The sequence below is a fragment of the Pogona vitticeps genome, chromosome 4 (genome assembly GCF_051106095.1).
Source record: "Pogona vitticeps strain Pit_001003342236 chromosome 4, PviZW2.1, whole genome shotgun sequence".
In the NCBI taxonomy this organism is placed as follows: domain Eukaryota; kingdom Metazoa; phylum Chordata; class Lepidosauria; order Squamata; family Agamidae; genus Pogona; species Pogona vitticeps.
This window is the reverse complement of record NC_135786.1, coordinates 163102975-163119906: the sequence shown is the minus strand read 5'-3', so window position 1 is coordinate 163119906 and position 16932 is coordinate 163102975. Positions and strand designations below refer to the sequence as shown.

The window sequence follows — 16932 nt, the reverse complement described above, 5'->3', positions numbered from 1 at the left end:
TTTGTTGCTTCCTGTACAATGTTACGAGCCTCTATCCAAAGTTCTTCAGGCACTCTGTCCACCAGATCTAGTTCCTTAAATCTGTTCTTCACTTCCTCTGTGTATTCATAAGGGATTTGGTTTAGATTATACCTGAGTGGCCCAGTGGTTTTTCCTACTCTCTTCAGTTTAAGCATGAATTTTGCTATGAGAAGCTGCTGATCAGAACCACAATCAGCTCCATGTCTTGTTTTTGCTAACTATATAGAGCTTCTCCATCTTTGGCTGCAGAGAATATAATCAATCTGATTTCGGTATTGCCGATCTGGTGGTGTTCATTTATAGAGTCGCCTCTTTCGTTGTTGGAAAAGATGACCAGCTTGTTCTCTTGACAAAACTCTATTAGCCTTTGCCCTGCTTCGTTTTGAATTCCAAGGCCAAACTTTCCTGTTGTTCCTTTTATTTCTTGACTCCCGGCTTTAGCATTCCAATCCCCTAGAATGAGAAGAACATCTTTCTTTAGTGTCAGTTCTAGAAGGTGTTGTAAGTCTTCATAAAATTTGTAAATTTCAGTCTCCTCAGCATTGGTGGTTGGTGCATAAACCTGGATTATAGTGATGTTGAAAGGTCTGCCTTGTATTTGTATTGAAATCATTCTATCATTTTTGAGATTATATCCCATTACAGCTTTTCCCACTCTTTTGTTGACTATGAGGGCTACTCCATTCCTTCTATGGGATTCTTGCCCACAATAGTAGATATGGTAGTCGTCTGAATCGAAATCCCCCATTCCCGTCCATTTTAGTTCACTGATGCCCAGGATGTCAGTGTTTATTCTTGCCATCTCCTGTTTGACCACCTCCAGCTTCCCACGGTTCATAGATCTTACATTCCAAGTTCCTATGCAATATTTTTCTTTGCAGCATCGGACTTACCTTTCACTTCCAGGCACGTCCATGGCTGAGTGTCATTTCAGCTTTGGCCCAACCACTTCATTAACTCTGGAGCTACTTGTCCTTGTCCTCCACTCTTCCTCAGTAACATGTTGGATGCCTTCTGACCTGAGGGGCCCATCTTCCAGTGTCATATCTTTTAGCCTTTTGTTTCTGTTCATGGGGTATTCTTGGCAAAGATACTCGAGTGGCTTGCCAATTCCTACTCTAGGTCTTGATCACCCAGCACTAATTTCGTTCCCATGGAGGACAGTGGAGTCAGGAAGCACTTGGCAATAACTAGGGATACTTCTGACAAACATATTTGTATGGCAGTGAATCTGGATTATTTATTAGTTACAACTATGTCACACCTTCCTTCCAGAAATTTTGAGGCAATATGAAGGACTCTCCTCCTGTCCACCTTATCCTCAAAACAAGCTTGTGAAGTAGGTTATACTGGGTAAAAAAAAGATCAGCCCAAAGGCAGCCAGTGAGCTTCACAGCTCAGGTTATGTTGTGTATAATGTGAAAACTATCCAAACTTTTGTGGCACCTTAAAGATAAACCACATTTTATATGGAATACCCCTTCATGAACTAGAATCATTTGAGGCAGAGGAGGGCTGCATCCTACTAAGCTTATTCCAAATAAAACCTGGTAAACACTCCTCAGGGTTATTTGCCAATGCAAATACTCCCTAAGTGTCAAAACTGTAGTTTTAGAAGAGGTAACCGTGTCAGTATGTGCAAGTATATCAGGCAAAATCCGAAGAAATAAAAACAAGACAAAAACATATGGCACCTTAAATACTAGCTATTAAACACTCTGTGTATGCCTGCTTTGTTTTCTGTCTCCTGTAGGAATGCTTACAATGGAATTTAACATCAAACATAGGCCATAAATTACTGCACGTGGATGTGAGATGTAACCACACACCCATGACTGAATGTTTTCCTCGTGAAACTGGTATTTCATGCAGTATTTCATTTTTCCCCTCCAGTATGTCTGACGAAGTGGAGTTGTCCATGAAAGCTCGCATTAAAATATAACTGTTAGTCTTTAAGGTGTCACATGTTTTTGTCTTTTTTTTCCCCTTTTACTTCTTTGGATTTTGCCTGATAAGCATCACAAGACTTTTCAACGCTTTGGGTACGAAATACACTTCTCGAGATAATACTCCACTACACGTAACTTAAAAACCATAAAGACCCACTAATTTCTCCACGAGCAACTTCCTTCCTTTTCTGCTGCGGGCTGACGGGACTTCTTAAAGTATCGAACGGCCGCCCGTCTGGATGATACCACCAGAGACGGGGGGGAGGGAGTATAGGCTTCCAAGACTCATCATCATGGGCTGGTACATTCCACCGCTACCCTAGGCGTGGCCCCTCCTACCCGTCCTCCGGCTCTATGACGCTCACGTCCCACGCCGCAGTTGTTGTATTCGGTCTTCCTTGTTAAGCTGACGATAGACGGGAGGCGGGAGCAAGAGGGTACTGCGTTTGTACATGCGCAGTGGAGACCGTGGACAGTGACAGGCACCGCGGGAAGGCCTTAGGGCCGGGGCCATGGCAGAGCCCAAGAAACTGTCAACTGATGGCGGCGGCCATGAAGAAAAAGGGGCCGCGGCTACGGCTGCCCCTGCTCCCGGCTTGGAGACGCTGAGTGCGGCCGAGTACTCTCGGCGCGTACACCAATGGCTGTGGGACTCGTACTGCGGGTACCTGAGCTGGCAGACCAGCTGCCTGGCCGCGCTCATGGCGGGCGCTGCGACGGCCGCTGCCTCTGCTCCACCCCCCGCCGCCGGCTCCAGCTCCAGCAGCAGCAGCAGCCCTCCCTGCCACTACTTCTTGGCGACCCTTCCCGCCCCCGCTCCCGAGGCCAGCCCCGCCCCCGCCCGCGTGGCCCCCACTTGGCAACCACCCCCCAGCAGGCACGCGCCCCTCGTCCAACGGCCTGCTGCCGCCCCCGCCTCCCCGCCCTCGACCTCCGGCCGGCCTGCAGGTGAGTTCTGCCAGACGACCTCAGGGGGCGGCGGGGGGGGGGGAAAGGAGGGTGGCCCCGGCGTCGCCACAGAGAGGGTTGGGGGAATTGTGCTTATTGTGGTGGGGGGGTAGAGGGTGGGAAGGGGGGACCCCAGAGAAGCTGCCTGGAAGGAAGGCTCCTTGGAGGGATTAGGCTTGGAATTTATTGGTGAAGACAATAAATTCCAAGCCTAATCCCTCCAAGGAGCCTTCCTTCCAGGCAGCTTCTCTGGGGTCCCCCTTCCCAACCCATAGTCTTCTTCTGGTAGTTTAAAGAATAACAAGGGTTTCATTTTGTGTGGCATAACGTTTGTCTCTCCTGTAGACTTGGAGCCCACTTTTTCAGATGCATGAGGTGTTCACCTCAGTTTGGATGTGTAGGTGTGTGCTTCTGGTACGTTTAGGTGCACACCCACACGAGTACACATGGATGTAAATGTGACGAGATAGGATGAATAAACAAATACCTTTTTTAGTCTTTAAAGCACCCCAAGATTGCTGTGTTTTGATAACAGCAGATTAGCGGCATGAAACTATATTTGTCTAGTCAGAAGACTGTTCCATTTGTTGCTGAATATAGGCATCTAACCCAGTGGTGGGATTCAAATAAATTAACAACAGGTTCTATGTCCTAATGAAAAAATAAATAAATAAATAAATAAATAAATAAATAAATAAATAAATAAATAAATAAATAAATAAACAAATAAATAAATGCCCAGGACATTTTAAAAAAAGGTACCACATAAGCAAGAGTCTTATGTGGTACATTTAACTTGAAAAAAATCATAGTAAAATGAGGACGGTTGGGTGTTTGACTGAAGCGGTCTCACCCCAAAACTTTTTCCCTCTGTGTCCTGCCCTCATGCCTTGTCAATCACCCCCTCTCTCTGCCTCGAGGCCATGAGCTTTCCTCCAGTGACATCAAGGACTCATCTGCCCCCCTTTCCCCCATTGACGCCTCTGCTCTTTCCAGGGCTTTATCTCTCTCACCTACACCCCACCTCAGACGGCTCAGTGTGGCGCAGGAAGGGAGGCAGCTAATTGCGCCCCCCTCCCCCCGCTCGTAGCTGGTCACCTGGCCCCTCCTCCTTCATTCATCTCAGGCCAGCAAACGGTTCTAAGAACCAATAGTACATTTAGGAACCGGTTCTATAGAATAGGTGCGAACCTGCTGAATCCCACCTCTGATCTAACCTGACATGATTATCTTTCAGAATTTTTTTTATAAAGACAGGCATTGAAGAGTGCTGGATGCATTAGTTGAGGGCACTGTAATGTAAATTATTTTGTTTGTAGTCCTGATCCAAAAAGGAGAAAGAGAGGCTGCTCGCTTTCTTTTTATTTCTACAAAGAAGTAATCTGTTTGGTTAAAAATATGAGCAGTCTCAGTAGTTACCTCCAAAGCCCTCTAGCAACAGTTTCCATTTTAACTGTTCTACTTTTAATCCAATAAGCATATTTTATTAGTACTGTATAGTAAATTTTTTGGTTAGGACCATAGTTCCCAACCTTGGGTAATCCAGGTGTTCTTGGACTAGCCAGGGTTACTGGGAACTGCAGTCCAAAAACACCTGGGTTATCCAGTCTTGGGAACCACGGAGTTAGGATATCAAAAACTAATTGGGTTAGTAACATAATAGGATTTTCTTAGAACCCCTGTTAAAGACAAGGTTTCTTTAGCTAGGTTAAGGTCCAGCTAGTCTGGCAACCTATTCCACAAATACTAGTGAGATATTTCTAGAAAACCTGCAGTGTAAAAGCAATTTGTGAACTTCTGCACTTTGAGAGCAGAGGAGTTGTGTGGTGAAAATGCCCTTATGTCAAGATTTAAAAGCCGATAGAACTAGTCTTAGTGATCTGAAGAATATTCACCGGACTAAAGAAATGTGGTCCATAGGAAAGAAATTTACTCTCCTAGAATAAAAATACAGTTGCACTCATACAGACCCATCTTGTGTGTCATGATAGACCAAGATTCCAGAGCTTATTAATTCACAACACAGTGTGGTGACGTAAGGTACCCAGTTGTTCTGGCTTGCAGCAGGAGTGGCTTAAACAAGCAATATCCTTTGGTTTGTTTATTGTGAAATCTAATAAGCCATGATGGGGGATGTATAATCTCTAGACTTAAAAGGAATGCACCTCAAAATGTCAGATGCAGGGGAGGGGTATCAGGAGACAGGTATCTAGAAGCATCTGGTGGGGTCACTGTGAGATAAAGGAGGGACTAGATGGGCCTTTGGCCTGATCCAGCAGGGCTCTTTTATGTTCTCATGTAAAGTGCAACAGAAAGGGCAGTCCTTGTCTTCTCCAAAACAAAGAAGAGCCACATTAAGTTGCTTGGAACTGTTTCTTCTGTCCTCTCCTGCCACAAGGAGAAGAAAGAAGAAAGATCTGAAGCTAAACTGCAGTCCTGCTAGGCCTTTTCTCACTCTTCTCTCCTGTGAGAAAAATGATAAAAGGCTGAACTCCCAACCATACAATGAGAATCTGCCTTTATGCAGGTCATGGCGGGGCCAGCAGGAACAATCCTGCTGCCTGCTGTCCTCACATTCACACCTATCCATGTCAGATAAACAACACTACTTGACTATATTTCATACATCTGCCTTTCAAACTTTGAAAGTTGTCACAGCTCTCCTCTTGCTAATTACATCTTCAGATCTGAAATGTCCTGCTAGGTACTGCTGCCCTTAAGCAGCTTGCATGGATGTACTTATAATGAATTAAACTAGGCTATGTAATAGCAGTAATGTGATTTTTCTATAGTCTGCACCACTGAGGAAGCAAACAAGTTGAACCAAGAGGTAGATTTTTAATTTGCTTTCTGCAATAACACAAGCATACTTATTTTAATAGACTATAGAAAAATTCCATCTTTTTTCGTAAATATATTGAGGGAGATTGTCACCAATGCCTACCTGAAGATGATCAGCACTGAAAATAAACCGTACCATAGATATTTAAGATAAGTACCTTGAAAAAGAGTTTAATCCAGTGCCATCTCCTCATGTATGGGTGCATATAGCTTAACTGTTGTTCACATTTATTTATTTATTTATTTATTTATTTAGACAGACAGATGTACATACGCACGCACGCACGCACGCACGCACGCACGCACGCACGCACGCACGCACGCACATACATACATACATACATACATACATACATACATACATACATACATACATACATACATACATACATACATACATACATACATACATACATACATACATACATACCACTGATCTGGCAGCCAAGGCCACTCTGGTCAGTTTACAATAAGGTAAACAATAACAATGACAGAATAAACAAAAGTATACAACAATTACCAGGAGTGGCTTAAACAAGCAACGTCCTTTGCTTTGTTTATTGTGAAATCTAACCTAATAAGATCTCATGTTCCGGCTTGTTTCTCCTGAGCTAGCCATAGAAAGCAACCCTAAAATTATGGATTCTTGTGTTATTGGGAGAGAAGCAAGCTAGAATGCTGGATTCCTGCCAGATTTGAACATCTGGATTGTTCCATGGTTTATGTCTCTGGCTCTGGAGCCAAAGATTTAGAGTTTGATTCCTCACTGGGCCTCCTTGACAGTAGCTGGACTTGATGTTCCATAAGGTCTCTTCCAGCTCTGCAGTGCTAAGATAATTAGTTATCGATTTATGATAATCAACTAGGGATAAAATTCTGAGATATATTTGCTCACACTTTAAGCAGGAACCACTATGCCAGACTATAATAAGCCAAATTGTTCAAATGTGCCTACTTAGTTCTTAGACCATATGGACACGGACAAATCAGAATGGGATATAGAAGATGATAATTGCATTAGTAACAGGCAATGAATTGTACTCATTTCACACGCTAGCAAGGTTATTTTCAAAATCTTACAAGGCAGGCTTCAGCAGTATGTGGACCAAGAACTCCCAGAAGTACAAGCTGGATTTCAAAGGGGTAGAGGAACTCAAGACTAAATTGCTAACATGTGCTGGATTATGGAGAAAGCCAGAGAGTTCCAGAAAAACATCTACTTCTGCTTCATTGACTATGCCGCCTAGAGTAGTCCACCACGACTAGATAGGCGGGATATAAATTAAATAAATAAATAAATAAATAAATATGCAAAATTCTTTGACTGTGTGGACCACAGCAAACTATGGCAAGTCCTTAAAGAAATGGGAGTGCCTGACTACCTTATCTATCTCCTGAGAAATCTAGATGTGGGACAGGAAGCAACAGTTAGAACTGGATATGGAACAACTGATTGGTTCAAAATTGGGAAAGGAGTATAATAAGGCTGTATATTGTTCCCCGGCTTATTTAACTTATATGCAGAATACCTCATGCAAAAGTCTGGAATTGAGGAATTCCAAACCAGATTTAAGATTGCTGGAAGAAATAACAACAACCACCGATATGCAGATGATACCACTCTGAGGGCAGAAAGTGAGGAGGAATTAAAGAACCTAGTAATGAGGGTAAAAGAAGAGAATGCAAAAAAAATGGTCAGAAGCTCAACATCAAAAAAACTAAGACCATAGCCACTGGTCCCATCACCTCCTGGCAAATAGAAGGGGAAGATATGGAGGCAGTAACAGATTTTACTTTCTTAGGCTCCATGATCACTGCAGATGGTGACAGCAGCCACGAAATTAAAAGACACCTCCTTCTTGGGAGGAAAGTGGTGACAAACCTAGACAGCATCTTAAAAAGCAGAGATATCACCTTGCTAACAAAGGTCCGCATAGTTGGAAGTGAGAGCTGGACTATAAAGAAGGCTGACCACTGAAGAATTGATGCTTTTGAATTGTGGTATTGGAGGAGGGTTTTGAGAGGACTGCAAGGACAACAAACCTATCCATTCTGAAGGAAATTAACCCTGACTGCTCACTGGAAGGACAGATCCTGAAGCTGAGGCTCCAATACTTTGGCCATCTGATGAGAAGAGAAGCCTCCCTGGAAAAGACCCTGATGTTGGGAAAGTGTGAAGGCAGGAGGAGAAGATGACGTCAAAGGACGAGATAAAGTGTCACAGAAGCTACCAACATAAATTTGACCCAACTCCGGGTGGCAGTAGAAGACAGGAGAGCCTGGCGTGCTCTGGTCCATGGGGTGACAAAGAGTCAGACACGACTTAACGACTAAACAACAAAACAGGCGATAAACTGTCAACATAACAATGCCCAGAATTTGGTTTCTGTAACTTGCCACAGTCAATTGTTGAGGTGCTGGGTTGTACCTAAGTCACGTGCCTGGCCACACACCTGATTGTGCAACCAAGATGCATCTCATCATTTCACTGTGGACAGTTGTGTATACTTTATATGAACACCAACAGGATTCAGACCCTTAAGTTTATAGGTAAAAGAATGCTATTGCCATTTTGAAAGTTCATCACCTGTGTTATTCATGCAATTGCTCTCCTCTGTGTCTCATTTCATTTGCTCCTCTCATCATGTACAGTACATTGTGTATATTAACTTGTTGCCTCAATATAATACTCTGTAGCCAAAATCTTGTTGTATAGTGTAGCAAATCACTCTAGAAAAGTGGTTCTCAAACTTGGGTCTCCATATTTTTTTGACTGCAACTCCCAGAAATCCTGGCCAGCACAAGTGGTGAAGGCTTCTGGGAATTGCAGTTCAAGAACATCTGGGGACCCCAGTTTGAAAACCAGGGCTTTAGAATAGACCCATTGAATCAATGAGGTCTTGGTGAGTCTGCTTCTCTGTAAGTTCCATCAATTCAGATGAGCCTACTATAATTGTAACTTACAATAGTAACATAGTAAATTGCAATTAGAGTTAAATCACAATTAGAATAGATCCATTCAAATTAGTAGAACTTGCAGAGAAGCTGACTCACTAAAACCTCATTGATTCAATGGGCCTACTGTGGATTTAGTCTGTATAGCTGAAAAAGATCCGAATCCAGAAGAACTCATACAAAAACTTTTTTTTGAGTTTTAATATTATCCAAAGACTCATTAATTTTTTGTGTGTGTGTTGAAACACACACAACATAGCTATCTTTTGCGCAATTATTGAGTTCCTGTATATTGTTATTTTAAATAATTCCTTGTGTTCCCATCAGCCTATCCTGGTCTGTACGTGTTTTATAACCATAAAATGTTCATAGAAATACCAACAATTATTCATTCAACTGTGTCCATAAAAACCATAACATCAAAATATATCTTACAGAATCATATAAGTGATTTATAGTATGCTGTTCATATTAATGTTGTATAAGAAGTTTCCCAGTTCAGAAATTCTGAATGGCCTTTGTAACAAGGTTCCCTGAGGTGAAAGTGCTGCTTAATACCGGGTTGTTGATTGGGAAAACAACAGTCAGTACATTAACCTGGCTTACAGCATAGAGACTTAGTTGGATGAGTTTGGGGTGGTGATAAATCTGTTCTAGATTTGCCTGCCTAGATCGTTTCAAGTTGTACTCCTGCCTTACTGTATCTGGTGCGGTACTGTTAACTATAGTGTCATCTTGTATGCTGTTGGACATGTGTAAAGCTGAGCATTTGTCCACTACATGTTTTCAAGTTGTTTATTGTGCATTAAAATGTATTATATTAAATTATTATTTTTTTAACATAGGTCGTGAATATATTATCCCATCCTTGGCTCACAGGTTCATAGCAGAGATGGTGGATTTCTTTATTCTTTTCTTTATCAAGGCAACCATAGTTTTGAGTATTATGCACCTCAGTGGAATAAAGTAAGTTTTATCTATAATGTGACTGTATCCACTTTAGTTCCTCAGGCTATTAACAGCATATAGACATAGTTTTAGTGCATTAGTACATTTCTGAATAGAATGTTCTGTGTTGCAGTACTGATGAAGACTTAGGAGTGACTCTTCCATAAAAAAAAAAAATCCTGAGCAAGGAAAACTACACATTAAATATGAGTTCTAGTTTAGCCTTGTTCTTCACATGCTAGGCTTCTACTGTAGATATATTTTCATATGGAAATATCCTCAAATTGTGGATTGAAGTTATGGTAATCCAAAAACCATTTAACCATCTCACTGAGAACTAAACCTGTATGGAGAGAATACAGTATACTGTATGGGAAGAAGTATGTATGGTAAATAACCTCTTGATTTTATGTAGTTTGACTAAGATTGTTAATAGAGTATCTTAGTCTCTAAAGACATTTAAGTGCTGACTCTCTTGAATGTCTTTGGAAGTTACACTTTGAAGCTGAGGAAATGCAGTGCTTATTAAAGTTACTGACTGAGTACAACCATAGTCCTTGCGTGATTTCTGCTACAACATAATGATGAATACAGTATTATCGAGAGAGAGAGAAATCTATTTGAAAAACAGAACAATTCCCCCTTTAAACTATGAAATAACTTGGTAGCATTCTGTGTAATGTATTTGTTACAGTGTGTACTGATGCTCATATAGCACTGCATTGACTGTTATATATTGATCTACAATGCTGTTACATTTCAACAATATTATTATTTCTTCACATAATAGTAATGGTAGTAGCTCTTTCACCAGTTTGTGCTCTTCCCATTTTTTGTACTCCTCTTTGGATTACTAAATAACTGGCAATGCTGGTTAGGTCTAATGGGAGCTGGTACAGAACATCTGAAAGTACCAGGTAAAGGAAAGCTGTTATTAACAGTGCAGTGCTTTCATGAGAGAACTGGATCTCCTTTTCCCTCTATTGCTTATGTGGGGCTGAGAATGGTTGGCTTTCCTGAGGTTATCCATTACATTCATGAAGAGATCATTATATTATATTGCATTATATTGTATTACTGTATATTAGCTTTCATGGTTGTTTAGATCAGGGGTCTCCAAACTTTGGAGGGCTACATAATATATTTTCCATATTTTCAAGGGCCGAAGGAATCTGCGTGTCCGCACACTCCCACCTGCCTGCATGCACTCCTCACGCATGCACGCCCACAGGTGGGCCTAGCTGGGCTGGATAAAAGGCAAGGCAGGCCAGATATGGCCCATAGGCCATACTTTGGGGACCCCTGGTTTAGATACATAGTGAAATTTCAGTTTTCTGCAACATTGAAATGGATCTTTCCAAATTAATTAAGGCTGGATTTGTTAAAATCTGATTAAATTTTTACCATGATTTGTTGTTGAATTATCTGACTTAAAACCATTTTTTAAGCAGAATGCTTTTTCCTCAACCAAAATGCCTTTGATTAAAGGGGTCTGTAATATTCTGTGATGTATTCTGTTAGAAACCAGTAGCATATTATTACTTGTCTTACTAAAAATATTTTCTGGTGTAGGGATATCTCCAAGTTTGCCATGCACTACATTATAGAAGAAATAGATGAAGATACTTCTATGGAAGACTTGCAAAAAATGGTGATAGTGGCCCTTATCTACAGATTGCTAGTCTGCTTTTACGAGGTACCTGAGCCCCAACTATTTAATCAGTAACATCTATTTTAAAGATAAATTTCCTTAAACATCTAAGTACAAAATGGGCTTTTATGTTAAGAACCTATGATTTCATTTTAAATAACTTAAAAATAGTATAAGATTCATTTAGTAAATGTTGAGGAGAGAATTCAGAGGACCATTAAAATTTATATTTAAAATGAAATGCCAAGGCTGCATTACATTCAAATTTAACCAAGCAACAGAATGAATAGAAAGTTAAGTAGATCTGACCAAGTCTGTTTCTTGATGCTTGGGACTGCAGTGTCAGGAGAGGAGTGCAGGCTATCCCTTCCATTCTCATAAACTGATTACATTAGATATTTAAGATTCTTTTTCAGGTGCATTAAGATCTCTGAACTTTCATAATATTACATAGGGTAAAATTGTTTTACATAGCGTTAAAACATAACTTTTTGCTGGTGATAAAATTTAAATGGCCTTTTCTTTCAGATTATATGTATTTGGGGTGCAGGTGGAGCAACCCCTGGGAAATTTCTTCTTGGCCTTCGTGTTGTAACATGTGATACATCTGTACTTATTGCACCAAGTCGTGTGTTAGTAATCCCATCCTCTAATGTGAGCATGACAACGTAAGTTTACTCTTTTTTTTTCATTTTAATGTTAACAGTTTACTAGATGATTCATAATTGTAATGGTCAGAATCTTACTGGTGCTGGCAGAAGGTTCACATAACTTACCATGACTGTGGCTAATTGATGAGCTGGTCTGGTACCTTTCGTTGTGCAATTAGGCATGCAACTAAGATATACCCCAGTACCTCATCAATTAGCTGCGCAAGTGATACAAACCTTATGTGAACGTTAGACATGAAAGCTTTGTATTCTTCTTCTCTGGGAGACAATTATGAAGCCCACCAGCACAGGTATCCCGGCGGTCCCTTCCCACCCCCCAGAACTAGCCTGGTCCATTCACGAGGCTCCTCGGCATGCATATGCCTGGCAGCAGTGACATCGCGGCAGTTGCAGATGTAGTCCTGCTGATGCTTCTCTGCCTCTCCCCTCAGCTGACCACTCGGCAGCTGAGCAGGGAGACTTGTCTTCCTGCCTCCTTGCCAGAATGGTCAGCTGTGGCACAACATCACTGCTACTGGATGCATGCATGCCAAGGAGCCCTGTGAGTGGACCAAGATGGTTCTGGGAGACAGGAAGAGATTGCTGGGAAACCTGTGCTGGTGGTCTGAATACAAAGCTCCCATGTCTAGTGAACATCTGCAGGATTCTGGCCACTGTGTAACTTGATATTTACTTGTTACTTATCTTTCAGTACTAATTTCAAACATGGCATACAACCCGTTTGATCCCTTTGTGTGTTTGTAAAAAATAAACCAACAGTGAAGTTAACTAGCAGTTTAAAAAAGACACTGAAAGTAATCAAATCAGAAAAAATGTTTTTGTACTAATAATACAAGCCTAAGGTAGAAATTCAATAATTCAGTATTCCTTGTCTTCCAGGGGGCGGGGACGACACTTCCCAAGGAAAAGAGTTGAGCTGTTTCTAATTCTAAGAAGTACAGTTTGTTTTAATTAGCAACAGCAACTGGCTGTTCAAAGGAATGTGTAATAAATGGAGAACCATGTCTGTAACCATTCTTTAAGTATGCTAGCCTTACAAGTTGTAACCTACCCAGAGTAGTGCTGTGACACTAATGGGAGCAGGATACAAATTTAAATAAATAAATAGATAGATAGATAGATAGATAGATAGATAGATAGATAGATAGATAGATAGATAGATAGATAGATAGATAGATAGATAGATAGATAGATAGATAAATAAATAAATAAATAAATAGCCTGTTCATGAACATAAGCTCTGCTAGTCAAAAGGAAGGAATGCCCCTAATGCATGCTACTAGTGCTGTACGTTTTCTGAGAGGCATTCAGCTCATCTTCCTTGATGCTTTGTCCTGTGAAACCTAAGTGATGTATCCTTTTTAAATTATCTGTGTAAGTGTACAAATTAATTGGGCAAATCACATGTTAATTGGCTTTTACCAGCCCTCTGTGAAGGTATATGATAAAAATGAAAAGCAAAGGATGTGTTCCACCCACTCCCCCACCCAACTTCCAACTATTTCTGGTGTCCTTTCATTAAGACATTTCTCACTTCAACTCTACATTTACATTCCAAGTAGCAAGACCTGTTAGTCCATTTGAGTTACTCTTGAGCTTACTCTAAAGGATCATAGTGGCAATAATTAATGAATAAGTAATTCATCAGTATTAAAGCCATTGCTAAATGTTCTGAATTTTTTATGGTATGTCACTGAAATTCTTTACAAATGTGACCGATAATCTGGTCAAAAGGTATACAGTAGAAATATACGAGGTAATGTTTCCATGATAAAAGGCTCTTAAACCTATAAAATATTTTTATTGAAGTGGTATTATTTGAAAAATAAATAGATGAAATGTATTATTAAAACCTAATTAAAGTGGTACAGAAATAAATCTGCCTTGTAAGAATGACAAATCTGAATATGATATGGATGGATACTTCATACTCAGAATAATGTCCTAGACTCCAAGATGAAAGCAGTGATGGAAAAATTATTTTAATGAAAGCTGAGCTGTGTGTATTGGTCCTGAGAAACAGCATATTCTTCTGAGAAAAGGTCTTGGTTGTTCCAATAAATTGCTTTCTGTAGCAGTTCCATACTGTGTCAACATTCTTGAATCAACAACAAATTGTAGAGATACTGTTTTCTTCTTGCAGATCTACAATACGAGCTTTGATCAAGAATTTTTCTATCGCTTCCTTCTTTCCTGCATTCATCACCCTGCTGTTTTTCCAGCACAACCGAACTGCCTATGATATTGTAGCAGGGACAATTGTGGTAAAAAGGAACAGTATCAGATGATACCCAAGGAAACCTTGATTCTGCTTTTCAGACATGCTGATTATACCTTGTTGGATTTCTGAATATCACTCCAGAAGACTGCCAGTGATGTTAAGCATATATATTTTCTTCCAACAGTACTATGTAACCATTGGTGAAAAACAGCATTGGTTTAATTTGAGAGTATTTTGAATTGAGCATGAAAACTAGTTATCTTTGAAATACACTTAGCGTTTTAAATAAGAGTGTTGCTAGTGTGAGAGAAATGCTGATTCTACAGTTTTGATTTTAAATTAGATTTTAATTTTTAGGAAGATCTAAACTTGACATTACTGGAGGTAGCCAAAGGCATTACTGTGTTTGTGAAAGAAAACTATATTGCAAAGAATTATATATTCCATTTTTGGTGGACAGAGAAGAGTTTGCCACTTTATGAAAGCTTTATCATGGATTGCTTACACAAGCATTGTATTATTTTAACACTAGAAGCTCTGTAAACATTGTGTAAAATGTCTTGCATGAGGGGGATATCTTGCACATAGTACTATGGAATACGTCAGATAATATGGAAGACAATATAGCTAATAGCTTAAACAGGTAAATATTGAAAGCTCTGACAGTACAACTGCAGTTGAGATAAATTACATTTAATTATTTTCATAGAAATTTAAGAGCTTCGTGTAAAAGCACAGAAAACTTAAAACTAATGCAAAAATCTCTATTTTAGTTTCAGATGTATTTAATGAGAGCCAAAATAAGCCTGTTATAATTAGAGATAAGCTTATATATAGTATTTTGCGCCACTTTGTAACAAAATGGATTTTTTAAAAACAGTCTTTCTGTTGGTAAAGCAATACAGGGAATTGTGCAACATGTAGGAAAAACAAATAGGTACATTTAACCCATTGTGTGCCTACCTAACTGAAGTTATTGAATAAAACATATTTTGCATGATTTATTTTTACATTTGCAATATTAGCTAAATCAGTGTCAGATGTGATACACTTCTGTAAAAGTATTAGAATACTCTGTTAGTCTTATGCTCCCTGGGAATCAAATCCTACTTTATAGCTAGCACAGTATTTCTGGCCAACCAGTAAGGAGAATTGACCTACTGTAACAGAATTGAATTGCTTAAAAAATGTTCATACTTTAAAAAAGTTTGATTATTGTAACGTATACTGGAGATTTAATGCTGGAAAAGCATCCCATGTTTCAGACTGAAGCCATCTATTTTCTCCAGAAGCAGCTGTGTAATGCTGTCTGAAATTCGTATTCCTGTGCAAATATCTAAAGCAGAGGTCTTGAACCTCTGAAGACAGAACAAACAGCTACAGTGGTAAATTTCCAGTGGTTGTCACAAAATATCAGCCACATTCTTATAGGTAGGCAAATGATTAGACTACAGTTGATGTAGAGAAGAAGCAAAGAAAATCACTATGTCTTGTTTTCAAGCAGTGAATGACCAAAACACTTTCAGAGGAAAGCACGCAAGAATAACTTTCTCACTTTTGCCCTAAATGGGTAATGTGTATACAGTGGTGCCTCGCTTAACGAGTGCACCACATAACGACGAAATCGCATAGCGATCCGTTTTTTCGGATCGCTAATGCGATCGCTTAACGTTTTTCTTATGGGGCACAATTCGCTTTGCGAAGACCAGTAAGCGTTTCGCTTACCGATCTTCGCAAAACGAAGCCCCGACGATCAGCTGTTTGGCGGCCAAAATGGCCGCCGGAAGCCCGGAAATGGCTCAAAATGGCCGCGCGCAGCATTTTCGCGCCCTCGTTAAGCGAGGCGAGGGTGCGAAAATGGCTGCCGGCCATTACAAAGCTTCGTTGAACGGTGAGTATTTGGCTCATTTGGAACGCATTAAACCATGTTTAATGCGTTCCAATTGAAATCCCTGCCCCGTTCAACGATGCTTCAGCATAGCGAAGGTTAATCCGGAACGGATTAACCTCGCTATGCAAGGCACCACTGTACCTTGATGGCCAATGTGTATACCTAGACTGTTTTTCACATACACAGAAAAGTAGAAATACAAGCAAGATAGTTCTTGTGAAATTCAGGTATAGTCTTGACACTGCAGTTTTCAGCACTAGGAGTAAGTGCAACTTGAGGGCCATTTGGCTTCCAAGAATTTGCTAATGGGCATGTGAGAGTTAGGGATGTAGTGGTGCTGCGGGTTAAACTGCAGAAGCCTCTGTGCTGCAAGGTCAAAGACCAGCAGTCATAAGATTGAATCCACACTCGAATCCACGCAACGGAGTGAGCGCCCGTTGCTTGTCCCAGCTCCTGCCAACCTAGCAGTTCAAAAGCATGTAAAATGCAAGTAGATAAATAGGTACCACTTCAGTGGGAAGGTAACAGCATTCCATGTCTAGTCACGCTGGCCACAGAAACTGTCTTCAGACAAACGCTGGCTCTATGGCTTGGAAACGGATGAGCGCCGCGCCCTAGAGTCGGACACGACTGGACTAAATGTCAAGGGGAACCTTTACCTTTACCATAAATTTGTATCTATTACAGTAAAAGATCTGTTGCTACCCAAAACATAGTAGAAGTCTACATTCAGTTATTTTTAAAACCTGTCAGTTCCTCTCAGGTAACTCCTGGTGTGTGTTGAGAAGGAAGCACTGCTTCATGTTTGGCTTTTGGTTAGCTTAGTTACAGTTAGT

The 16932-nt window shown here is 40.5% G+C and overlaps 1 protein-coding gene across 2 annotated transcripts; it reads left to right on the top strand.

The window, feature by feature from the left end:
* The first annotated feature begins 2356 nt into the window (after window positions 1-2356).
* FAM8A1 (family with sequence similarity 8 member A1) lies at window positions 2357-15476 on the top strand. 2 transcript variants are annotated; one of them, XM_072998637.2, is made up of 5 exons: window positions 2357-2918; window positions 9560-9680; window positions 11235-11358; window positions 11842-11981; window positions 12864-13154. In XM_072998637.2, exons 1-5 carry the CDS (start codon window positions 2483-2485, stop codon window positions 12937-12939), a joined length of 897 nt encoding a protein of 298 aa, XP_072854738.2. In that variant the 5' UTR covers window positions 2357-2482; the 3' UTR covers window positions 12940-13154. The 2 variants fall into 2 exon arrangements, with proteins under 2 accessions (XP_072854738.2, XP_072854737.2); XM_072998636.2 differs by lacking the exon at window positions 12864-13154 and adding an exon at window positions 14128-15476 and having other exon boundaries at window positions 2362-2918.
* The last annotated feature ends 1456 nt before the right edge of the window (window positions 15477-16932 follow it).